The 25,993-nt window shown below is 36.5% G+C and overlaps 1 protein-coding gene across 2 annotated transcripts in view; it reads left to right on the top strand.

Moving 5' to 3' along the window:
* ZEB1 (zinc finger E-box binding homeobox 1) overlaps positions 1-25,993 on the top strand; it is a 119,545-nt gene that overhangs the window by 76,143 nt on the left and 17,409 nt on the right. Inside the window, exons 2-3 of one of the 2 annotated variants that reach the window (XM_053983598.1) lie at positions 19,296-19,496; positions 24,589-24,651. In XM_053983598.1, the coding sequence (XP_053839573.1) occupies positions 19,296-19,496; positions 24,589-24,651 (264 nt within the window). The remainder of the gene's footprint in view (positions 1-19,295; positions 19,497-24,588; positions 24,652-25,993) is intronic. The other variant, XM_053983606.1, reaches the window with a different exon arrangement.

The following is a 25,993-nucleotide window of genomic DNA, read 5'->3' as shown; positions in this document are numbered from 1 at the left end:
TGCTATTCAAAAATAAGAACAAAGGAAAAAAGGACCATGACTTATATATTTGCAAGTTGAAGTAATTCAGTTTTTTGTAACAGCTTACATAGATACCAATGAGCTTGTAGGTAAGACTGATAATCAGATAATACTAAGTGTTTATCCATACAGCTGATAACACAAAAACTTTCTGGCTTTTGCTCTACCATCACTAGTATCTCATTCGACCTAGTAGACCCATTTTAAAGGTGAACAGTAATTACAGCCCCTCTTCACTTTTGTGTCTTGGTTTATGGGAATAAGTAGTTTCTTGTAGTTCTGCACACCCATGGTGACCGTATAAAACATAAAACTTTTTAGCTTATTTCAGAGAGGGTATGTCAGAATACTTCAGTAACTTTTATGTCCATCTTGAGTTTCGTGCAACAAAAAATTTACAGTAAATTTTCTCCATTACAGCACTGCCTTTTAGCAGTGACCTGATCATAACATCAGAACTGTGTATTCAAAGTGTTTAATAAATGGTGAAGCGATTTACCATTTCATATTGGCTTATAACTAAAAACATGTTACTGATCCTACTGCACTATCATTCTAATGGTACAAGTCACAGTAGAATAACAGAAAGAGTGTATAATTTTGCTAGATCCTTTAAAAATTCTTAATAGGATAATTGGTACTAGCAAAATGCTGCCATACAGATTATCTCTCTGTAAGCATTAGTTCATAAATTCACAGGTTTTATTCCATAAGGCACTAAAATGAGATAGTGCAAAATTAGTATTCAGAGTGAAATTAATCTTCATTGCTTCTGTTCTTAAGATCTAGGTTGGGCTTTTTGCAGAGAAGGGATGTTGTTTCTTAGGTGTGTTCAGATTATGACAATATACTGTTTTCAGCTCTTCGGGTTCACTCAGCTTCCTCAAAACTCTGCTTCAGGTGGCCAAAAATTAATGTGAAGTTCCACTTAGGAGTTGGCTGGTTTGTAGTGTTGAGTGTTTCCATTGCGGTGGTCTGTCAAAATGCTTGGGAATTCTCCTGGAGAAAGGAATTTGAATGTTATATGGCTTGAGTTTTCCTCAAGTATCTTGATAGAGTATTTGTCAAGAGTATGTAGCTTTGCAAAACAAGCAGAACTTCATAAAAAAAAAAAACAAACTATTTGGGATATAAAAGTTTTAGAACTCTGTATGGTTTTCTAAGTGCCTGAAATACTTTGTCTTGCGATTATGTTGTTTATGTATGCCTTATTCTCAAAGCAGTGACCCGAAGATTGTACTTTTTCATCCAAAAATGTATTACCTGAATTTGCTGTTGAGCTAAGCATCATAGGATTGGCTTTGTACTTTAATATATACTATAAGTAGTGTCTTATTTTTTTATTTCCTCAGTATTCCTAACTTTTTTGATCTCCTTTTGTATGTTTAACATCACTTTTGGGTTACTTAAAAATGCAGTGCTGCTGTCCTTTCATTATAGTGGGCATATTGCAATATGACTATTTATCTGAAATTCTTAAATTTGTAAGAAATTTTTGTTTTAAATTCTACATCATCCTGGCCACCCTGATAGTCTTGTGTCTCAGAAGTCACTGTCATTGTTCAAAATTTCTCATCAGAGGGAGTTGAAATCATTTCTGTGTTAAGAAAGTTTGGTTCCTTTTGTGGTTTTTAATCATCTTTAATCATCTGCATGGGTTTTTGATCATCTTTAAATAGATATGAGTGGTATTACAACATTGTAATGTTGGAGAAGGAGCCTGGAATGAAGCCAGTGTGAGGAATGTTCACATGTGTTTCTGTGCCCTGTGTAGTAAATGAAAAGTTTAATTACCCACTCTACTCCCTCGGTTTTTTCTCTTTCCTTGTGTGGCCTTGAGTTTGTTAATCAACAGACCTCAAAGCGAGCCAGATGATGTATTGTTACAGCACCTTTCCAGCTGCTGCTTTCCGGAGCATGGCGAATACCTGCACTGGCCAAAGCCTGTGGCTTCCTATTAGGCTGCAGTGTTTACTAATTGATCTAAATTTAGCTGGTAAAACAAAGTTGATTTTCACTCCTACGCTAAAGGGTTTTTAAAGTCATGTTGTATTTAAATTGTAATGTGAAGCCTTGTGGGTCTGTTCTAAATTATTTGTTCTTTCTCTCTCTTTGGTTTCCTTGTCGTCCAAAAAAAACCAATATGTCATTTATGTCAGCTGGCAAAAAGATGGGTGTTCTGAAGGCAAGGGTAAACTTACTGACTCATATTTTCAGGGAGAAATATTTATTTCACCTCATGTCTCATGTTTGGCTTAAAAAATAAAATTGTAAGATGAGATTTCATAGGTGTCTCTCAGTTTTTACCAGTCCACAATAGATGTCTCAAGTTTCTACACAGTGTATTTAACCACAAAGGTTCATCCTAATAATTCTCTTTCTTAACATTCATGGAGTTCAGAAAAGTTGTAGATTTAACCTGGGATCCATAGAGCAGTACGGATGTATTTGGCTATTACTGGTATATACAGTATTATTTTCAGCTATTTCATTAGACTTTTTGCCAGGCAGTTCTTTCATAACACCTCTGAGTATTGTACTTCCAGTGGTAAAGTAAAATTAGGGCACAGAGTCTATCCGTACAATCCTAAACACAATGGAAATGTGCCTTTTCCCCCCTATTGCTGCCTTTCCCAGAAGTGCTGTTTCTGTCAGTCAGCCTTGCAGAGTTGTGGTTTTTTTTTCTTTTTAAACATCTAATCTCATCTTTCCACCTTCATTGTGGCTGTTTGTTTTTCATGAGTAAATTGATTTCTTATTCAGTGATGGCTTCTCAGTAGCCTTCTGCTTACTGATTGTGCTTGTGTTCTAATCCCCAGTCCATTTCCCTGCACCCTCCTTTCTCTGATGGGATCACAGCTTCAAAAAAACTAAATTCCCCTGAAAAAGTAGTCCAGTATTGATGTAGGCCCTTCTGCAATTCCAATTGCTCTAGGAGATCTTGTTCATTTTAGTTACACTTGTAGCCATAAAAATGTCTCAACTGGTTTTAGGAGGAACACAAGATTAGATATATATTCATAAAGAGTGTGGGTATGTTCTTGGAAAAATCATCAGAGGTTGGAAAATATACATCCCCTTTTAGAGGATCCAAAAGTCAGGTCTGATCACATTTGAATTCTTTAAATTCTATGTTTTCTTGTTCTATTTCCCTTAGGAAATAAGAGGTTGTAAGACTAGGGATGTTTAATGTCTGAGCTATTAACAGCCAACTCTTCATTATTAAGATTCACAAATGGAGTAAGATTAAAATGTTTTAAATTTTTTTAGCATTATTTTTATTGCTGCTATTCCTTTTCATAGCATATCAGTGAATTGCAGTTGCACTGTTCTGATAGAGCAAATAAGATTCTTAAAAACTAAAATCTGCTCTAGAAATACTGTCTATAAAATTAAACTATTACATACACTAAAGGAGCTATAGGTAACACTATGCCTTTTCTGTCTTCAGTAGCTCCCTGGCTTATAATTTTAACCAGATAGTTATTTAAAAATCTCTCCGATGCTGTCTGTGAAGCATTAAAAAAAAACTGTGAAGCAATAAAAAAAGTTTTTCTCCCTTTTTAGAATTTCTGTCTCTTCATAGAAGACCTGATACAGTAAGCTTGAAAATAATTCTAATTTGCCTTCTAAACAAAAGAGTTTTGTAAAAACCACACATTGAGATTTGTTAGGCTTCAACTGTTTTTTTAGTGACCTTTACAAAGAAAAGTCTGACTTGCAGTAACTGCCAGATGTTTCTTGCTGTCTTCCTCAGTACTCATCTGAAATCAGACACGTCTAAGTTGCTTTCTAATTGTCTTTTCAGTTTGTTTACAAAAAGTTGGCAAAATTATTGTTTTTGACACGCAATAATTGTGTGTCAAGTCATTTACATGAATAAAAATGGGGATGAATAGGGTCTTTTTTTTGAAAACTAGTCTCCCTGTTTAAGCTAGCCTGTAACTGATCCTTTGTTGGATTGGTCTTTATTGCTGTTTGTTTACCTTACATATGAATTTCAATGTCGCACGAAACCGATAAGCTCTTTTAAATTAAAGTCTCAAAATGTTTGACTTCATCCTTGTAGACAGTGAAAATTTGGAGGTGTTGGACTAAATTGAATACAGTCATTCATCACCATTAACAAATCTTGGAACACATGTGCCATGCAGTAAATTCCAATATCATATCTAAAATCTTAATTTTCTTTTATTTTGATATTTTGAATCCTCTTCATTTCCTTTTTTTTTAAAAGTATTTTTTGGTTAAGAACCTTTAACAAGGTTTACTGTGCTGTGTGTTGATCCTGTGCAAACATGCATGCATGCTTTCGTAGAAATTCAGTGTATAGTGTAGTTGCATACTGTGAAAAGTAATTATGAATGGTTAAGAAAGGTTTTAGCATTAGCTTCTTAGCTACTGTTCATTCAGCTTACTTTACACTTGTGTTAACACTAACAGAAGAATGTCAAAAAAGCTCCTTTCTTCCTTCCACTGTTTTGTGCCAACTCTAAATTTGCCCCTACAGATAATAATTACAGATAATATTATATAAATGTAAATAATAATTACCTGCAGTCTCTCTTATATTTTTTTTAAGATAGCAACAAATAAGTGAAATATTAGAAGTATTTTTGCCTGTGGGTTTGGGGGTTTTTTTGGTGACTGGAAAATGCAAAATAGTGTAAGGAGTAATTCACTTTAGAGTTTATGAAGAAACAAATGTGAGGCTGAATGAAGCAAAGCAGCTGAAGAAGTTTCTCCAGAGGTGCAGCAGAGGACACAATGGCTTTTTCTGGATCTCAGTCACATTACAGACCCAATTACTTCAGTTCTGTTCAGTAAGGAAGGCTATGTCTTTCTTGATTCTAAAAATGCTTTCTTGGCCGTTGCTTCTTCAAGGTAGATAAATACTTTAAATTAGGTAAAAAATAAATAAGAATGTTAGAAATCCTGGCACTTGTGTCAGTTACAGCTGTTTCTCCCTGTATTGGGTTTGCTTGTGAATTTGACATCTCTTTTGAGAGAGGCAGATTATTTTCTGAAATCACTGAGCAGTATACAAATTTTCAGCCATTGATAGGAATTTCTGTTGCTGGTAGGATTCAGAAATGCAAGCATGAGCTATAATCAGAGGAATATAAAGCTTAAAGGCAAGGGCTGCCTTTTGGAAAGAACCCTGATGCTCAGGAAGGGAAAAGTAGGAGCCCACCCTGGGAGTGCCATCAGCCTCCAGGATTGCAGGAAGGGCAGACAATGGCCTTCTTCCCCTGCTCCACTGCTCTGCCAGTCAGAGAGACTGTTCCAGTGCTCAGCCATCCTCTGGTGAAAAGCCTTTTCCTGGTGTCCAGCCCAGACCTTCCCTGACACAGCTCCACACTTGTTTCCTCGTGTTCTGTCACTGGTCACAAGAGTGAAGAGGTGAAGAGATCAATGCCATCCCATTGGCTTCTCTTGATGAGGTTGTTGAATACCACACTGAGGTCTCCCCTCTGTCTCTTCACCAGGCTGGACAGACCAAGTGACCTCAGCCACTGCTCATACGGCTTCCCCTCCAGACCCTTCACCATCCTCATGGCCCTCCTTTGCACACCCTCTAACAGCTCGGTGTCTTCTTCTATTGTGGCACCCAGAACTGCCCCCAGCACTCGAGGTGAGGCTGCCCCAGTGCAGAGCAGAGCAGGACAATCCCCTCCCTTGCTCAGCTGGCCATGCTGTGCCTGATGCCCCCCAGGACAGGGTTGGCCCTCCTGGCTGCCAGGGCACTGCTGGCTCAGGTTCAACTTGCCATGGACCAGGACCCCCAGGTCCCTCTCCATGGCACAGCTCTCCAGCCTCTCATTGCCCAGCTTACTCTGCCATGTAAGTTCAGACAGAGATAACATCGTGCCATCATGTTATGTCTGCTCTGAAGTTCCTGGCTTTGCAGAGTATTTTCTTATTCCTTAAGACTGTTTTGATAGAGTATCATTCTTCAAGGCTAGCAGTGCTGTTTTCCCAGGATGTTATTTCACATTTTAAGGGAAACAGTCTGAAACAGCTTGCTGGAACGTTTAATAGTTTGCTAGTTCATCTAAGTAACTTACATTGAGAACTGAATAAGAATTTTTTTTTAATTTAGGCTAGTGCCTAATTTACTATTTCTTTGTGTTAGAGTGCATATATATAACGTATTTCAGAAAGAGGCTCTTGTATATGTTTCTCTTCATTCTTGCAGCACTTTCTCGATGCTGATTTGAATCTTCATATCTCTGATGGGGAGCAGCTGTAGTGTCAGAATCAGCATGGCTGTGTAAATCCTGAAAGTTTATTGTGTTCTCTTCTCATACCTTCTTTGGGAACCAGACTTCTGTAGAAGCATGTGCTAACAGTGACTGTGAAATATTGCAATAGATAGATAGTGGTTATTCTTCAACATAGGAGCCAAAGAACTGGTTTGTCCAGTTTTTGGTCAAAACATCTGGGTTTAAGTGCCTTTGCAGGGAGATTCAGTAGCTATACGTGAACAATTTGTGTACAGGAATGGAAGAGTGTAAATCCAGATTACAGTTTTAAAGAAGTTAACCCCAGCTTTGGAAGCATCTATCTTAAATTACTTGAACTTCGGAGAAAAATAACATCTTGCTAATGTGTGCTGTGGAATACATTCATAGTCTTCTAGAATATTTTCAAGAGGTTAGTATGGCAAAATATGTTTATTTCCTTAATATAATATTAGAAATACCAATTAAGTTTCATTCTGATTTGTGTAAATATAAAAATTCCTATTTACATGTATAAAATCCACTGACATAAAACTTCCCATTACTATTTTAGCAATGTATATAGTCCTCATGAAATGCATCTTTTGAAAATTAAATTATTCCTTAAGCTTTAGGCTTCCATTTAAACAGGATAAATGAGGCCTTTCATAATCTCTTGTAGCCACCTGTTTCAAGAGAACACCAGGGATTGTCTATCCTTGAAATCCAGTAAAATGCTGTAAATCCGTTGCGTGTTTTTTTCATGCTCCTACACTGCAGTAGATTCCTGAGAATGATAGCTGTTCATTATCTTGCAAAGGGAACAAGCCACACTTAGAATTTAGATGGTTCTTTATTTCCCACTTCACACAAATAAATTATACAAATGGTCAGTGATTTCATATTTTAAAAGAATTGAAAATCAGTAATGTGAAAAATCTGTAATGTAAAAATGAGTATTGCAGAAATGTAGTAGACAGTCAAAAATTAGAGAGACTTGGAACTTGTCACACCACTCCCAGACAGCAATTTTCTGCTGCCAATGTTTTGGTTGATTAGCTGTGAATATAGATGCAAAAAATTATGTGCAAATCATGCATGAATATGCATAATAAAGTCACGTTAGTCAAGGTACAAAGGTATGTATAGCAAACCAGATTATCCAAATTACATGCTAAGACTATGTTCATCTACATTTTGATATTCTAGCATCTCTTTGTAATCTTTATTTTCAAAAAAAAAAAAAAAAGGGGGGGGGAATTAGGAATGTTTGCTATAACAATCTGTCATGATAATAACATATAATCACTAGTTACCCTGAATCCAAAAGTCAGGACACATATTTTGAAAACTGAAACATATAACAACCTTAAAAGTGCTATATGTGGAATAAGAGTGAAGCCAAAATGTAACTTGTCAACTTAATAGACAAATAAAACGAAAGTTCCTTCACCTGTGTCATAAGTAGGGAACTTAAGGGGGAGATACTCAAATACTGCAGTGTTTGAACTTATAGGCAAACATAAGGAAGTGACCACTGTCCATTTAATAAACTACCTCTCTCTCAAGAGGTATATTTAAGAAATTACTTGGAGATGAGGAAAAAATGTTGTGAAATATGAAATGAAAATAAATTTGTACTGTCTAAATAAATGTCTTTTGATAATTTATTAATTTTTATTATATTTATGCAACATGTCTTCAAAATTGCATCATTTATTGCTCTGTTAATTTAGGCATGAGTAAAGAATAATGTCAGAGCTTCACGAGGCACGTGATTAATTTCAGTGATATGTGTGCCACATATAAAATTTTCATAATGCTGAAGACTTTTCTAGTGGCATCTTATGATAGTCATAAAATTTGTGGGACAAGAAAAATTTTCTGTCATAGGCTATTCTTGTGTATAAAATGTGCCATTCTGCTTGTATTTAAGAGGATCTCAAAACTTTAAAGACAAACTGGTATCCCTATATTGTAGTCTTTTTATTATCCCTGAAATAAATATTTACTATCTATAAACCTAAATAATGATAGGTAATTATAGTAATTATATAAAGTAGGCAGTATTATGAAATATATACATATATATAAACATGTCAGCTGTGTCTTCCTGAAGGATTGACCTGGCCTAATGGTATCTGAATTGATGAGGGATTGAGCAGCATCAGGGAGTGGGTTTGGTCACAAGTGATAGCTTCTACTAGCCCAACTTTTTACGTAGAATGCTGTGGTTCTAGCAAATGTGGCTGTCAAGTATTTCATCATGGATTAAGGTAATTATCAAACTGTAATTCAGTTTGATAAGACAACCGTGTTAGAGTTGTGTTCAATTTATGCTGCAGTTGTGACCAGAAATAGGATATTACACTTGTTCAGCAAGTTGGTCAGTATGAGGGAACTTGTATGTAATTTTGGTGTGTGTGGTTTATGCCTGTATGTATCTTACAATTAGTGCATCCATCTTGCTGCAATCAAATAGGCTTCTCTCACCACATTTTCCCAAATGGTTGGAACACATTGGTACCTAGTTCCAGTTAATGATGAGACAATTTTCTGTGGCTCATCTTTGGTTGGTGGCATTTTTTCTGTGTGCAAGTGTTAATTTCTTATAAATTCACAATAAATATAAAATAATAAATCATAATAATAATAATAAATAATCTTTAATAATAAATGATCTTTTTAAAAACCTGTCTCTGAGAAAGTAATTAATTGTCTTATCTCCTGAATGCATCTCTTAGCTAATTTTTTTCAATATCTTAGAAGTTCTATAAAGAAAAAAATGTCAACTGTTTGGAGGTAAGAATATTTTGAACATAGAGCAGAGTGGTACAGTCACCAGTGGAAAGGTAATTTTTGAAGAGTTAAACAGACTATGTAATACATGGACATAATTCTTACTCTCAGCTTTTCATCAGTTTAATTCACTGTTTCCATTTGTTCAGTAAGTGGAGGTACTAAAAGATGAAGGTTTCTCAGATATTTATACATCTTACGCTTGATTTTTATGATCACGGTGCTCAGTTGTCTTGGAGGCAGTAAACCCCTGCAGCCTTCAGACTGTACTCAGCTGTGAGGGGCAGATTTGGGTGTGCAGATTAATTTTTCCAGTCTCCTGAGTAAAATGATAAATGATATAACTAATACTAGTGATGGAAATCTAAACTTACCAGCAATTACATAGGACATGAGGGAAAGGTTTCTTCTTTTTTCCTCTTTGATTTAATCAGGCTGTGACTAAAACATTGTCCCTACCCAGAACTGGTCTCTGCAGTATGTTTTTGAAAATCCAGGGTTTTCTTTTTAAATCATTAACATCAAGATTTTCTATTTAGGCCTGTGCAACTTTATGGAAAAATTGTGTGTTCTATAGGAAGTGAAAAATGGACGGAGTGCAGAGGTATCAAAGGTTTATCAAACCTTTATCAAAGGTTCATGCCTGTGTATTACATAGCTACTCCCACTTTCTGCTTGATATTTGTTTTGTCCAAATGCAGTCACAAATATAAATAGTTGTAAAAACTTCAATGTTGAAGGAGAAATTTTGTCACCTATATTGAGTGAACACTACTCTGCATTTTCTGCAGCTCCCTGAGGGACAGCATGTGAAATGGGGAGCCCTGAGAGAGAAAAATGTACAGTGGTACACAGCTGCTTCCCTTCTGAGTGTTTAAAGCTGCAGTGAAATTATAGAATTAAAAAAAAAAAAAAAAAAAGCATATGGTTCTTTTTTCACTGCTTCATAAATACTTCACTGTTTTTATAAATACTTCCTTAAAATATTAAATTTCCTATAAGTTTTTGTAAAGCTTCCTGAGAGCAGCAGGTGACATGGAATTACACAGAGTTAAGTTCTCATTTGTAGAAACCTTGGCTTGTACAGTGGTGATAACAGGCAAAGGGTACAGTTAATTTTCTCATACACCTTTGCCTGTCTTGTTTTGAAGGTTAATTTCTTTCTTATGGGACCATTTATAGTATTTTCAAACCTGTAAGCACCTTGTAGTAAATATCATTTTTCAAATTATGCTGCCACTAAGAATTTTTGTATTTGCACGTAGTGTTTACATCAATCCACAGACTATAAAGAGAGAAAATTTGGACAATAGTTAGCTTTTTCATTAGAAAAATGACCATCATTTGCAAATCCAATAGAGAATTTAGTATTGCAAGTCCCTTTGTGTCGCTGAAAGACTGAAAGACTTCATTTTGCAAAGCTATAATGATTGCATTTGTAACACAGAAAAGCTGCAGAATAATGAAGAGTCTCAAAGCAGCATGGTGAAAATTATATTTGTCACTTCACTGTAGAAGCCCTAATGAGAGAAATATTTCAAAAGCAGATTATCTTTGTATTATGATACCGGTATTCATGTACAAATCTAACTTTAGGCTATCGAACTTGTAAATATGTGTGTAACTGTGTATCTGTATGTATACATAGGTAAATGTGTGTAACCAAATGTTTCCTGTATTTTTGGACCAAGGCTAAACACCTGAAATGCTTGTCTGTGTGTACTCTTTGCTTCTCATCTCTGCACTTGTGTCAGCTGAATTCTCATTTGAGTGCTGGAGTTGATTTTTGGAGATCCCTGCCCTTGGAAGATCTCTACATTTGTAACAAGTAACACTCAGGCACCAGTGGTGACAAAACTTCTACCATGTCTGCCCCACTGGGAAGCCTTGAGCTCTTGTCCTGCATTTTCAAACAGTACACAACCAAACTGTCCTGTTCCAATGTCATTTTGCACGTAGGACTAAGTTACCTGAAACTGACATGGTGATAAGAACAAAGGCAACCAGCATAAAATTTTCTCACTGAGACTGGAGTATTTGCCAGATTTGCTCCAAGTATCGCTTATGTAATCTCAGAGTGTAGTGCCAGAGCTGCAGCCATTATCCTTGTTCTGGGGAATTGATCCTGACTTAGATCATCAGACTTTACTACAGACTTTGCCATCAGCACTGAGGGTTGGGGTTTTTTTAGTGTCAAATGCTGATGGATTTTAAAACCATAATTTAAAATTGACAAGCAGAAAAATTCTATTTACATCATTGATTTTAATGTGTGTTGGGTAAGCCAAGCCAAACATCCAGTGTCCCTCTTGGTAAAGTATTTAGAGCACATTTTAGTCTGCAGTCTGCTTGCAAAGCATTTGTTTTAAACTCAAACTTTCTTTGAGTTGACCTGAAGAGCAAATAATCCAGTGCATGTGTATTGAGGTGGTTTATATACCTTAACGCTTACTAAGATTCTTGAATTTTATGGGTTTTAATGTGTTGGAATATTCAATCAAAGTGTGTCAAGCTGTATTTGACTAGAATTCAGTTAAGAGGTGTAAAGCTATTTTGAAAGAGGTTTTTATTAGTTAAACAAAATTATCAGAAGTGTGCTTAGTACATATAAATATTTTGACTTATATTTCTCCAACTATTCATGTATTTATATAAACATGTGTGGGAGATGTAAGTTTGATCCCTTTAGGCAGAGGAAGGACTGAATCCAGTTTCCCTGTTCTTGTGTGAACACACTCGTGTGTGTATATCTACACAAATATAAATCAACACGAGTCAAACTTTTATATATAAAAGCTAGTTCTGCTCTCCACAGTCATAGCACGTATACTGTTCTTAAAAGCAGAAAGACTTTTCTGAAAATTGCAAGTATGTTCTTAAATTAAATTTTAAATGGATTGTTTCAGAAACTAATCTCTGGCATGGTTTTTGTTCCTGAACAATTTAATTGAGAGTATAATACAGTTTCTTCATTCTTTGCAAGTAATGAGATCTCATTGTGTATTTTTACTGAATTCAACAGGCTACCTAATGGAATGTTTTTTGCTGCCTCCACTCTCCTCTGTAATGCTGCTGGCCATCCCAGTGCTACAGGAAATCACCCTGCTGCCTGATGGAGGCGCTGACATGAGTGTGAAGCAGCAAATATTTTCACTAAGGGCTGCTTGTACTTGTTTGGGAAATAGTGGCAGTGTTTCCACATAGTCAAGGCAGTTGTCTGGCAGGTAAAATTCTAGATGGATACAAGTTAAGGAGTGTATGTTGAGGAAGGGTCCTGTGATGGGTTCTGAGCTGATTGTTACCATTCAGGAATAGCACTTCTGGGTTTACAGATAATAAACCTTTAGTAATGCCAGCTTAATTACTTGTGAAAGTCAAGAAAAGTCTTAGAAATATAGTTGTGTTGTTAGAAAAGGGATAGAGAAGAAAACAGTGTGTTGTAATGCTGCCATTCTAATCCTAGATGAATGCTGAGTGCAGTTCTAGATTGTCACCTCTCCCCCTGCTAACTGAGTGATGCAGAACAGAAGGTCCAGAGAGGTGCAGCAAAGGTGATCAGTGGAAAAACTTCTGCTTGAGTAACAAGAGAACAAAGACTCTTTGCATTGTAGGGGAGGGCAGTGCTTTGGTGTGTATAAATTCATGGACAGCACAGAGCACACAAGGAGAGCAATTCAATGGACACCCGGTGGATGCACTGCAGAGCAGGCTCAAAATAAACAGAAGAAACTTATTTTGCCCACAACACAGAGCTGTGAAACTGCTTCCCTCAGACTAATGTGGATGCCAAAATTTTCATGAATTCAAGAAGTAAACAGACAAATTCACAGAAAATTAGGCTCTTAGGTATGAAGACAACACAAGTCATTTAGGAATTCCAGAAGCCAGAAAACTCCAAGCAGAGAATTTTGGTAGCAGCATGAGCATATGCCTTCTTTTTTTCTTGAGGTAATTCTATATTTCTGCTTTAGATGGTAGCATGGTTCTGTATATATTATTGCATGTCAAATGTATATATAAAACTGAGATGAAAAATATGAAAATAACTTAAAGGTCTACGCAGCTTATCAGTGGAGAGTTGAAAGTATGGCATTTCATTCAGGAGTAGTAACAAAAATAATAGTATACCCTAAAATCTAAGTATAAAATACTGAATGCTAAATGACTAGGTTTCAGACTTCACAATATATTTTGCTTAAATATTGCTAGATCTAAATAATATATAGGAGCAGATTTTCAGGTGGGCTGACAAAGAGTAAATGGTTTCCAAGAGATGATTGTAGGCTGTCAGAGCAGAAATCCATGAACCGGGAATGAACTTCAGAGAGCACAGGAGTTGTTCCAGTTTGTAGAATCAAACCTTTCTCTCTAGGAGTATTCATGCATAAGCATTCACAGCTTTTTTTTTTTTTTTTTTTTTTTTTTTTGGAAGAGCTTTTAGAAGTAGGATTTCTAAAAGATCAGAATCTCTCACACCTGTTCTACATCCCCTGCCAGTTCAGTGTTGAGATGCTGAGCTCACACAACTCAGATGTGTTGGTTATGTGTTCAACATCTTAAAAAATTCAACGGTGTTTGTGTTAACTCACAAATTCCTAAAAGTTGTGGGGTTTTTTTTGTTCAGTGGAAGAAGGTAGGGCTTTTGGATTAAGTATGGAGAGGTGTACAAAAGACAGCTAGTAAGAGTGCTGGACCAGATCCTTCATAAAAGACAGTGACCATTGTCAAGTAATGAACAAAAGGTTCTAGCAGGTTCAAAGCAGCCTTCCAGATCCCAGTATTGCACGTTAGGCATTTTGCCTTAGTTCTGTGGAGTTCTGTCCTCTTTTAAGTGCAGTTCTATCCTCTTGCCACCTGATCTGAAATCATTCTGATGCATATTCCACCACATATGTTTTGTTGAATGACATCAACTTGATTGTGTCAGTACTTGTGTAGGGAATGTCATCTTTCATGTCATCTGATGATTCTGAGGGCAGGTCTGGATGGGGGAGTGGTGAGCAGGTAACTGGTGACAGCTTTTTAAGAAGCTTTCCTTCTATTGCCACCCAGGTGGCAATAATAATAATTGTATTTTTGGGGTCTCACCCATTATGTTACGGAAACAATGAATCCTATAGTCTTTCATCACCACAATCTTGGTGCTCACCTTGAATTTCTGGGTTTACTGGTTTTGAATCAGCAATTAGCAATTCTTTCCTTTCAAATATCATGTTTGATTTGATTAGACATATACATCATAGTTTCCCACCTGTATTCAACCAGCAAAATAATATATATCTCCACTTTAGCTCTGTAATGACTACTTCCATCTGAGCACGTTTCTTTTTTAATTAGAATTGGGCAATGTCATATATCTGCTTTGCATTTAGGACTGTAAAAATCCAGAAAGTGAAGCTCATTTTCTGCAGTTCATTTTGCAGTCATTTCTTCTTAGAGCAACGAAAGTTTCAACTGCAGTTAGTCATTTGTTCTTTAAGAACCAGGATACTGTATCAAGAAAGTGATCAAGAGGAGGAAAAGTAATTATGGTTCATAAATTGTATTTTTAATTACTATTTCATAATTATTTGAAATGTTATATAGTAATGATATAAAAATTGGTTGTATTGAGTAAATATTTAGTCTTTAGTGTAATTTTTAATTTGTTTGTTGAGGCTTTCTATTGATCTGTGAAACTAATGCTGAAATTCATAAATCAACTTTATTAATGTAAAATTTTGCTAAGGTGTCATACTGTACATGGAACAGAATAGGCCCATGTGTGTGTCATACATCATACCTGCTTGTCTGGTGACCTGTCTTCAGTTGATTTCAGCCACGGTTCATGATCTGTAGCTTTTACAGTTATCTTGATAAGACACCCCTCAGTGGTCTGCTGCTTGTCCCCTGCGGCTGATGGCCGTCCCTGGAGCTGTGGTGGCTGAGGGTGACGTAACCTCTCTAATTGTCCTTGCTTTTCACCGAGCAATGTCTCATTGTGGAGACACTGACTGCTTTTGGTGCCAGATTTCTGTGATCCAGGCTGAATTATTTTATTTAGCTAGTCACTACTTTTAAATGACATTAGCTAAAAGTAAATAGTACTGAAGTCTGAAATACTTGTAGCTCCTTCACTGGGAAGCCGTAACTGTTCCAGGCAAGGTTTTATGTGTGTTTTATTTTCTGCATGGAATATTTTGCCAAATTAGAAGCCCCTTGAAGTCATCATTTATGTATAGTCAATTTAATTTCTTTTAGAGATTGTAAGCTGTTGTCTCTACATATTGCTTTTGTATTGAATATACTTCAATCTTTATCCAAAAAGGTTTAATGAAATTTATTCCTCCCAACTTCAGCAGCTACTGTGGCGCCAGGCATTGAACAAGGCTTGTGAGCTTGTTGTTCTCTTCTTTCAGTGGTGACTGTTCTGAGGAAACATCAAGGACGAGAGGAGAAAACACAAAAAATTATGTACAGATAGGGAAGGTCTAAATTTGGCTCTGGGACTGAACTGAAGAAAGGAGAGGGGCAGGATGATTACCCCTGGAATTGAATGCCAGATGCCATAGTTTCTGTGAAACACGGAGCCAAAACCTGTCTGAGCAAATGGAGGCAGCAGCTTCCTGCTACCACCCATTCATCTTGTAGGGCACCAGGAGCAAATCTGCATTGCTAAAGCTAAGATTTGCAGCCATGAAGGTATCAGTATGATATCCTGTAATGGGATATTGATTTTAATTTTAATTAGCTAAAAACACAGTAAATTACAGGGTTTGATTGTTTTTTAAACCATTGTTTCATTAAAGAATGTTAATACATTCTTTGAAATCAAACACTTGACTTTGAAAGCTGTGCATTCAAAAAAAGTTGGAAAATGTTGAAATGAAGATTGTTGAAACTGTTTTAATTTGTCTCTTGCATGTATGCATAACGATAAGATCTTTAATTATGTGATCACATAATTTTTTCACAGGAGGAATGCTGCCCAGAGAGTAAATGAGGGGTGTTTATTAAAGGAAGCTGTTGCCTCCAGAACCCTTCCCTTAATTGCTGGAAAGCATAGTAATTTAAGTAGAGGGCTGCAGAAATCAAAAGCATTCTCTCCAGGGTGTTTGAAAGCTCCACAGAAAGACTAGATTTTACTTTCTCATTTTGAAAGAGGTTTTATGTGTTTCTGGAAGATCACTTATTTGGAAGTGGTCTCTGTTTCTGGTTGCTGTGGCACATGGGCCAAGGTACCTGGGCTCTGGGCACAGCTGCATTTGGCATGAACACAAGTGTGCTTTGAATGTGTGAAACACTGTATGAATGCAAAGGCCTCTGAAAAGTGCAGCCTGAAGTGCCCTGCACTGACGTGGCAATGCCAGGATTGCCAGAAGACTTTTCTGGGTTTTAAGCAGCCAGGTACTAATCTGCAAAATGGAGATAGCATCACCCTTCTACAGTTCAGTAATTGCATGTTTTGGAGCATTCCTGCTGAATACCATGTAAGGAAATTATATAGAATATAAAATATATAATCATATAATTGTACAATAAATAGTTACAATATATTGCATATAAGCATATGCCATGCATTATAATATATAATATGGAATCCCATTCTGGCTATCATCTTGTAAGGGAAGCTTTGGGAACACTGCTGGCCAAAGGGAATAAGAAGTATGAGCAATCACTTTGCAATCTAAACAAATGAGGCAGAAGGCTACAAATACTCAGTTCACTCCATAAAACTGAGCATTCCCTTTGTATTTGCTATCACTGCACTAGATGAGGCAAGGATCTTGCAGAAGGAAAGCAGCATATAATAATTTAGTTAAAATTATGTGTAAGGTATATGAGTGGTTTTGTCATTTTAAGTGCTTGACTTTCTGCTGTGTTTGGTTGTGGGTTGCCTGGCCACCCCAAATGTGCTGAGACCTTTTAGATGCAGCTTTGGCAGATTTATTTTCCCCAAAGCATTTTGTGGAGAGGAAAGAAAAAATGTTAGAACCAGATTTCTTGTTTGTCTTGCCTTTTTGACAACTGATTTTTAATGGAAGAAACTAAAATCCCGAAGACCAGTTGTTCCTTGCTTTTTATAAGGAAGGAAGAGTTTTTAACATTTGCAGAGCTGGCACTTGAGTATAGTGAGAATGTATGGAAATGTTTCAAGGTGAAGAGAGCCATAATGAATATATTATGTCTGTAATGTATTTGATGAAGAAAGAAGAAACATTTTTTCTCCATTAGTCTAATTCTTGAAGACAAACTGTTTGATCATGGTTATGTTTTCCATAAGACCACTCTAAGTCTAATATAAGGAATGCCATTTAATTTCCCAAACTAAACTGGAAATTTATTTTTAAAAAATAAAGTATTCATTATCTACATCTGAACTTATCCCTATGAATTTTGATCCCCGCTCTTAATGATCTCTTTTATGTGTGGCAAATGTAAATACATTGCTATTTTATATAAATAATATTCTGCATCTAAGCCTCAGAGTAAAACCCAATCAAAAGAAAATGCTAAAATTATTTTCCACTTCCTCTTGTCTTATGTTTGTTCTCACACTTTTTAAAAGTTGCATTTGCCATTTCTCAGAAGAATAAATTCATAAATCTCGTCTGCTTTGGTGAGGGAATTCGTCTCCTATATTTGTATGTCTTCTATATCACACAGTATTATGGCATCACTTACAGTAGCTATTTTACTTTGTAAAGTCAGTTACAGGATATTAAGTGAATATCAGTTTATCAATTGAAATGTACCAGATACTAGTTTTTAGGCAATTTGCCTAAATTTGCTGTTTTAGAAGATGTCAATACCATGATTAGTGGGGAGTCACTACATTTTTCAAATAGCACTATGTAAAATATGGAAACATTGAATGATTGTTTTAAATTGAAAAGGCTCTTTTGTCATTCTCATGCATGTTTTAGATGAAACATTTTTCTCCTGAATTGGAAGGAAATGAGATAGTAGCCTATCTGTTCATAATGTTACTCACTTCTCCTGGTTACATGAATTTTTAAATGACTAAAATATCTACTTTTTTTTTTTAAGAGCTAACATCAGAAGAGCGGGAGTCTGGTTTGCTATTTATGTCCTTTAATAAGCAGTATTTCACATGAAAGAATCAGTCTGGCTTCTTGTGAACTAACAGTGATAGGTTGCAGGTATCATAAAGTACCATGATAATGTGCCTCTCAGGTATAATTCTGATAACCATTGAAGGAGTGCTGCAGCCAAATCTTGTTGGTTTATCTGTCTATAAATTTATTCTCTTTCTTAGACGGTATTTTGAAGCATTTTAGTGAGAAGTTCAAACATGGCATTGAAGAAATAATACCAGCATAGATCTGTTTCATAGTTTAACTTCAGTGTAACAAGATATTTAAACAGATTGTGAAAGTAATTTTTCTTTAATACAGTTTACGTACAGTTCCTTATATTTTAAGTTGAAGTGACTGTAACTGATCTTTTGTGCCTACAAATGAAGACTATTTTAATAATAATCTGCTCACATGTGACAGAAGCATATATATTGTCATGTAATCCTTTGTCCAAAGACTCTTGCAATATGTTCTCCAGGCTAAGAAAGTAGACTTATTATCTTTACATGGTACTGGGCAAATGTTACATGAGATTCCCTATCTAAGTGATCTCTGATTTTCCCTTTCACATTCATCCTGCTGAGTCTTTAATGGGTGTAACTACAAGAGCATTTTAGCTTGGATCAGGAGCACTTAAGCCATTCTGAATTCAATCTCATTATTGTTCCTGCTTGTTTCCCCGTGATTCCCACAGCCAGAGCATGGGGTGCCATTGGTTACAGGAGGAGGCAGTGGGAAGCTGGCTGGGGGAGCACACAGTGTGTGTCTGCAGGAACGGGCTGGCTCCGTGGGACCCCGAGAGCAGCTGAGCTGCCTTCTCTGAAGGGCTCGGCCTGGGGCCATGGGGTCTTCACTGCCACAATAATCATAAATGAGACATACAGCAATGCTGGCATCCACATTGGAGTGATCCAGTTGGAATTCTGTTGCTCCACTGTGGCTCCAACTCTGGAGTTGCTCGCTGCCTTCTCTTGTGCAGCCTTATATTGGGTGTGCACAGTGAGAGGTGGTGGGAGCCCAGGAGCTGTCAGGTGCTCCTTGTGTGCCGACATTACGGCCAAGCTGCTCACAAGGCAGTGCCATCCCCATGGGGCAAGAAGCAATAATGATGTGACCCGATACTGTCACTTAAGAGTATATTGATCAGTATTTTGTTTTTGTCTCTCCACAGTCACCAATTATAACAATGTGGTAGAAGCAAACTCAGACTCAGATGATGAAGATAAATTGCATATAGTGGAAGAGGAAAGTGTAACGGATGCAGCAGACTGTGATGCTAGTGTGCCAGAAGATGACTTGCCAACGGACCATATAGTATTACCAGAAAACAGTGAAAGAGAAGGGAGTACAAACAGTTGTTGGGAAGATGAAGGTATGTTCCTTTCTACTGATGATACTATATGAAGAAAGTTTTCTAAAATGAAGATTCAGTAGAACTTTTTTTGGTCCCTTTATTACTGAAATAACATGTAAGATTCACAATCAAAAAAGAGGTGTTATAACATATTTATGATACCATACTTCATGTTCTTCATTTATTATTTGAAGCAGATTCAGAGGTGCATTAATTCTGTTGGCATTGTTTAACAGGAGGTTCCAGACTGTAGATGCAGCATTCCAAAGGCTGATTGAAGACTAGTTACTTGATCTTGGCTTTTTCAAGTCTTTGCCTGGCAGGTCTCTGCCAGAGCTCCTTGTAAGGATTGGCTTAGCTTGGGGAGTAAGCAGTAAACAAAAATCATGGAAAAAAACAATCAGATGTTAATTTCTCTAATTTTCTTTGTAAAACACAGGCAGAAAAAATAATTTTTAGATTATTAGTTTTAGAATTGGCTATGTAAGTCATAATGAATCATTATTTTGAAAACACTGGAAAGAGTTATGTTACACATATTATGCAGCAGGTTTAGAAGATGAAAGTTTTAAGGAGACAGGAAATGGGCCTTTTTTTACTGTGGAATCAGATACTGAGTTTCATAATGTCACACAGCATGCTTACTTTTGAGCCAAATTGGGATAAATGCATAAATTAGTGGAATTTACTGTGGAATTTGGCCTTAATGCCCTGAAAGATACAGAATGTTTTTTAGCATATCTGAACTCCAGCCACAATTCCTAGCATCCACCTTTTAACACTGGTGGTTTAATACATGGTGCATGACCTCACATCTGAATAAAAGGAAAGCAGTCATATGGCCCCTAACTGCAGTCCAGCTGAGAAAGAGCAGCTGAGAGTTCAAAGAATAGCATCAGCTCAGCCTGCTTTTGCATAGCTGCTACTGCCAAGGTATGCTGTGCTGGGAAATGAGTATTTTGGAGCTAAATTATTAGGTAGGTAATTTTCTTAGTTCTCCTGTAATATCTTTGCTCTCCTGCAGGCTTCAGAAATTGTGGTTACATTAAAGTGGGTTCTGGGTAGTTTGAACCCTTCAAGCACAGGTGTAGGAAATCTGAAAAGGGGAAGGAAGAAGAGCACTAGCTCCCAGACATTTAAGATCAAGACCTCTTGGACTGGATGTTTTCTGGAGATGTACCCATCACACAGCATCTCGGGCAACTTTCTGAGGGTTTTCAGGGTTCTAGACACGTGATGGCATCTTTTTTGACTCCTTATGTCAAATTTACCATTTTTAACCTTAAAAAAATTGTTTGCTAAAATTCTAAATTCTCTTTAATTTTAAATTCTTCTGTGGTTGAAGATTTGCGATGTAAGCAATGTTTCTTTGCTTTGGAGTTTGCTAATGAATACAAAATTTCGTTGGTAGCCAGACAAAAGATTAATCAATTGCCATACAAGCTTGCTTAACAACCACAAATTTGCTCTGTAAAAGTTATGTATTCTGAAGCCTCTTTTGTAGCAGTCTGGAAGGGTTTTATAATTTGATAATAGGGTGTTTTTTTAATAAATAGTTGAAATTTCTGGCAATGGCTATATGAGAAAAGTGAGGCTGCATTAGGTTTTATGGAGCTTTGATTTGCTAGGGTAGAATACTGTTTACTCTTTTGATAGCTTTCCTAGAAGGAAAGGTATGAACTGAAAATCACATCATCAGCCTTGGTTACATGTTAGAAATATGAAGAGAGAGGTACTGAATACATGATGTCTTACATACAGGGAAATGTACTGGGGTAGATGGTGTGCAACTATCTTCAAGACTGGTGATTATCTTTAGAAAAATATACTCTACAACAGTTTTAGTAAGTTGTGTTTCATCAGTAAAGTAGTACTCAGTAGTTCTAAGTTTAGCTGAACTTGACAGAATGAGTTTTTTTGCATATTTATTCTGTTCACGAATTGCCAAGAATAGAAACAACACACATAACATTTCTGTATTAGATTAGTTTCCTTCTGTTTCCAGTCATTCTAACTGAATTTCTAAAAGACCCTAGGAACAGGTGTTTTAAATATAAGGTGTGTTTCTCAAGAGGTTTAACTGAAACAGTCCTATGGGTTTAAAAAAGTTAATCACGTGTATCCTGTACATATTGTTGACAGTGTGCCAGCATTCATGTGTGCAATGATTCTCTAATATGATTTTTCTTTGCTTTAGTTAGAAGTAAAACCTATGCTACAATTAAAAGGAAAAAAAAAAGCAGGAGTTAAACTTATTGTATTAATGCTCTTAAAGGAGCATTATTATGTACTATAAGTATTTAGCAAACCTGGAGGTCTCAGGACTGGAACTAAGATATCTTTGAAAAAAATAGAAATATGTTTTATGTTTATGCGCTTTCTGGAATTCAAAAAGTCCTTTAAGTCATCAAATTTTAGGTTGAGCCTATATGCTCAAAAGTGTGTGCTGGCATTTGGTGGGTTGTGTGTGGCATGTTTTTGATCAAAAAGCAAACAACCATGTTTTTGATCAAAAAGCAAACAACCAGTCAATACTGCAAGCTGTAAATAGTATTTGCTGCATGAATATTAGAAAATTAGCTCTGAAGAATTTGAATTAGAAACTCTCTTGATGGGATTTGGAATTTATTTCCTTCTCTGCAGATAAAGACTGCAGTGGAAATTTCAGTGAAGTTCGTCTTTCTGCCTACAGCCAAAATTTCCACTTTGCTAGTGGTTTCAATTTGATCAGTTATCTTAGCCATGCAGAGATCTTTACTGTCAGCCAATGTCAGTAGTTGTCAGGCATGTTTGCTGCTAGTTAGCACTGTTCCCTGTCATCTGAAAATCACCAGCATTTAACCCTGGGAAGCCCCACTGTGTCTCTTAGCAGTAGCTCATAAGCAGTGATGAGATGGAGAAGCCCAAGAACTTGTTTTACAGCTATCTGGTATGTCCAGCTGCAATACCAGGATGGATATTCATTACCTAGATGCTATTTGTGGAGACTTCTATTTAAGCTGTCATTTAGCAGGTAGCTTGAATTTCCTCTGGAACTCAGAGCTGTGACTTCTGCTTGGTGGAACAATGTCTTGAGGTCTGTTCCCCCATCATCGCATCCCACATCCCATCCCATTCTGTAGTTTCCCAGCTGTGTGATAACTGGGCTTCTGAGGGCATGATTGCAATGTTGCCTTTATTTGTGGACCATACATAGCTATAAAGATGTATATCTACTTAATATTTTTCAAATTATTAATTATTCCTACAGCATTTCCCTGTGGAAAAGGGTTTCTCTCTGTCTTAGACCCTACTTTTAGCTATTGGGAAGAGACAGTACCAAACAGAGGTTAGGAGTATTAGAATTGAGAGGGAGTTTAACTTCACTAGATTAATCTATAATTCCATAAATTCCTTGACATTGTCTTGGGAAGCATAACTTTTATTTGTACTGAAGTCAGTGGAATTTACTGGAGACCCTGTATTTTAAATTTCCAGAATAATAACTTACTGATTGATATTGTCTCTATCATGTAGATCCTATTTCATAATGGAGAAAAATCACAACCGTCAAAAACCCTCCTTAAAGGGTTTTATTTGTGTATTGAGTTTGATTTTAAGAAATTAGATTTTGGGTTTAAATTTGCTTTGAGTCTAGTCATCCATCTTACAAACTCTGAACCAAGTCTGGTACCATAAGCCAAAATTTGAGGGTTTTTTTTAGATGTCAGTTGAAATTAAGGTAAGATTTAAGAGCTGCAGTTTCCTTTTACACACATTTCTTTTTTAAAGTAAGAAACGTGTTTGAAGTGCCACTATTTGCAGATACCTTGAGTCTGTGGGCTTTGGTCAAAGTAGGAAGAATTAAGAAGCTTTTCCTTTGAGGAAGCTGATATTATTTGAGAACTTAAAAGTTCTCCTAGGATTTATCATCTTCCTTCCATAAAGGAGAAATTAAAAAGCTGGGATGATCTGGACTTTTGACTTGCCAACCTAAAGGATTTTTTCCTTCACTGAAGTAAAGTGAAGTAAGGTAAATATAAGTAATAGAATTGTAACAGTTGTCATTTCAGGTCAGAGCAGCTGTGTGCTCTAACCTGCATCACCTGGAAGGCTTTTTCTAGAGTGTAGGTCTGAAGCATCCAAGGTTTTCGTAATGAAACTGTGAAATAACACTTCAGTCTCACATCTATTGCCATAGCATAGTATTGATAAAGAGCAAACCAAGCAATGTAGCTCTCCTATGTACTCCTGCCATGAGCCAGGTGCCAACAGAAATGTCAGCACTGGCTTTTCCTGTGGGAGCTTCCCAGTCTGGGCTAACCAATGAACAGCTTAGCCATTTATTGATTTGCACCAGCAGCCTGTAGTGACTTAAAACCTCCACACTGCATCCTTGAGGGCTGCAGCTCAGCAGAGCTGGCAGAGCTGGGGCAGCAGGTTGGCTCTGCAGCGTTGGTTCTGCAGACTCATACCGAGTATTGGAATTGATATGTGAAGCATATCTGCAGTGCACAGTTGTTCTGAAGGGGGAGCAAGTGTTTAAAATCCTTTTTTTTTTTTTTTTTTGTTTAATTTTTAAGGCAATCACAGCCTTAAGTGGTTTCCAGATGATTTGCAAGAAAGAGAACACATTAGGTTTCTGTTTGCAGACATTACCAGCAAATTATCAATCATTTCTGAAAACCGCTAATTGGAGAAAATAACATAACTGCATTTGTTTTATGATGCTCTAATTTCTGGAAATAATATTCCAGTGTATCAGATGGTTGCATTTGTAGATGGGATCACTTAAGTAGCTGACACTATTTGCTGGTGAAACACACTGTCCAGAGGCTTTACCTCTCTTCACATAATGGTCAGTGTTTAGTATTGCTTCCTTTTTAGGTTTGGTTTCCTTAAGTATGAAATATCTTTGTAGTTCAGCTGATCACTTACTGCTGAAATAATGTGCCATCCATATTTTTGAAAGAACATTGTGTTTAAATGCACTTCTGAACAATACAGAAGTGGAAAGCACAGATGAAGAAATAACTCAAGTATAATTTAGTTGTTGGTGTACACGTGGCTTTTGTTGTTTTGTGGGATTTTCTTTAAATATTCATTCTTTTTGTGAAATGTGCTATTTCAGCTGGAAAAGAAAGAAAGGAAATCCTGGGGCCTGAAGCTCAGACAGATGGAATTGGATGTACAGGTATTTCTTTGTTAATCTGAGTCCCTTACTCATAAAGTGCTATTGAATTTTGGTTAGGTGAATATCATTCCAAAAGCTTTGGAATTCTTCCACCTCTGTTTATAAAAGTGCTTTGATTTTCCATGCTAGAGGTCTTAAACTGTAAACACTGTTTTAGCTGAGGAAAAAAGTCTGGGCATCTTTTGGTGTCCAAGGTCTGGAGGTGTAGGTGACCAGTGACACAGAGCAGCCCTCCCTCCCAAGGAATGACCACAGAGCTCCAGCAGCACCACATCTCCAAAGGGCAAAACAAGGAAAAGCAATGATCTTACATGTAGGTGTCAACAGGTGGTGTTTTAAACTATGAAGAAATATATAAAAATAGACTTAAGCTAATACTGCATTTTATTATCCACTCCTCTGTTTGGACTGATTACACAGAAGGCAAAATAAAATGTGTACTTCAGTTTCAGACTCAAACAAAAACATATGGTTTGGTTTTCTTTTCCATTTCTCTACTTGACAGAAGATTAATAATATCCCATCCAACTTCTTAAAAGTTCATGGAGTGTTTATTTAATGCCCTTACTAGATAGGTAGATAATATCAGAGTAAGTCTTATTTAAAAGCAAACCCACATCTAAACACATTGGTATGTTTTAAACTCTAGTTTCACGCATTCTTTTCACTTCCTCTGAAGTCAGTTCTCACCACATAAGTATGGAGAGCTGCAGTATTCATTGCATTACAGTCTACATGTAAGAGACTGCCTCATGTCATAAAAAGATTGTGTCAAATTGTAAATTGAGTATGTGACTTCACACTGAGAGATGAATCATAAAACTTCTCTTTCCTATTAAAAATACACCTCACATTAATAGTGGAGAACATCTGTAATGATTTAGGGTGCTGCAGGCAGAGCTTTCATGGAGGGTTCCACCATGGTAAAAATAAACTCTATGAACAATGTATTTAGGCAAATACTTGGGATCAAATATTTATCATACAAGCATTAAGTAAAATATTTAATTTATTATTTGCTAATTTTGCAATGCAGTTGTTCATTGGGTTTTAACTAGAAAATGTTGAAGGTTGTTAACTAGATCTGCAGCCATTTTGGTAGCCATTTCCAACATCACAGAACAAGTCAGTCAGAGTTCAAGTTTGCTACATTTATCTGTCCAGGTTTATACTGTATTTAAATATCTTCTGAGTTTGTGCTAATGAACAGCTATAAATAACATTAAAAAATGTGTCTTGAAGGCAAGCACAGGAGCCAAGATGGTAAACAGGCCCTCCAACTACAAGGCCTAAATCATAATTAATGTTACATTTAATATTTTAGGGAAATTGAGAAGAACAG

The sequence above is a fragment of the Vidua macroura genome, chromosome 1, assembly GCF_024509145.1.
Source record: "Vidua macroura isolate BioBank_ID:100142 chromosome 1, ASM2450914v1, whole genome shotgun sequence".
NCBI lineage: Eukaryota > Metazoa > Chordata > Aves > Passeriformes > Viduidae > Vidua > Vidua macroura.
Note: the sequence above shows the minus strand (reverse complement) of the source record. Positions and strands in the feature narration are given on the sequence as shown.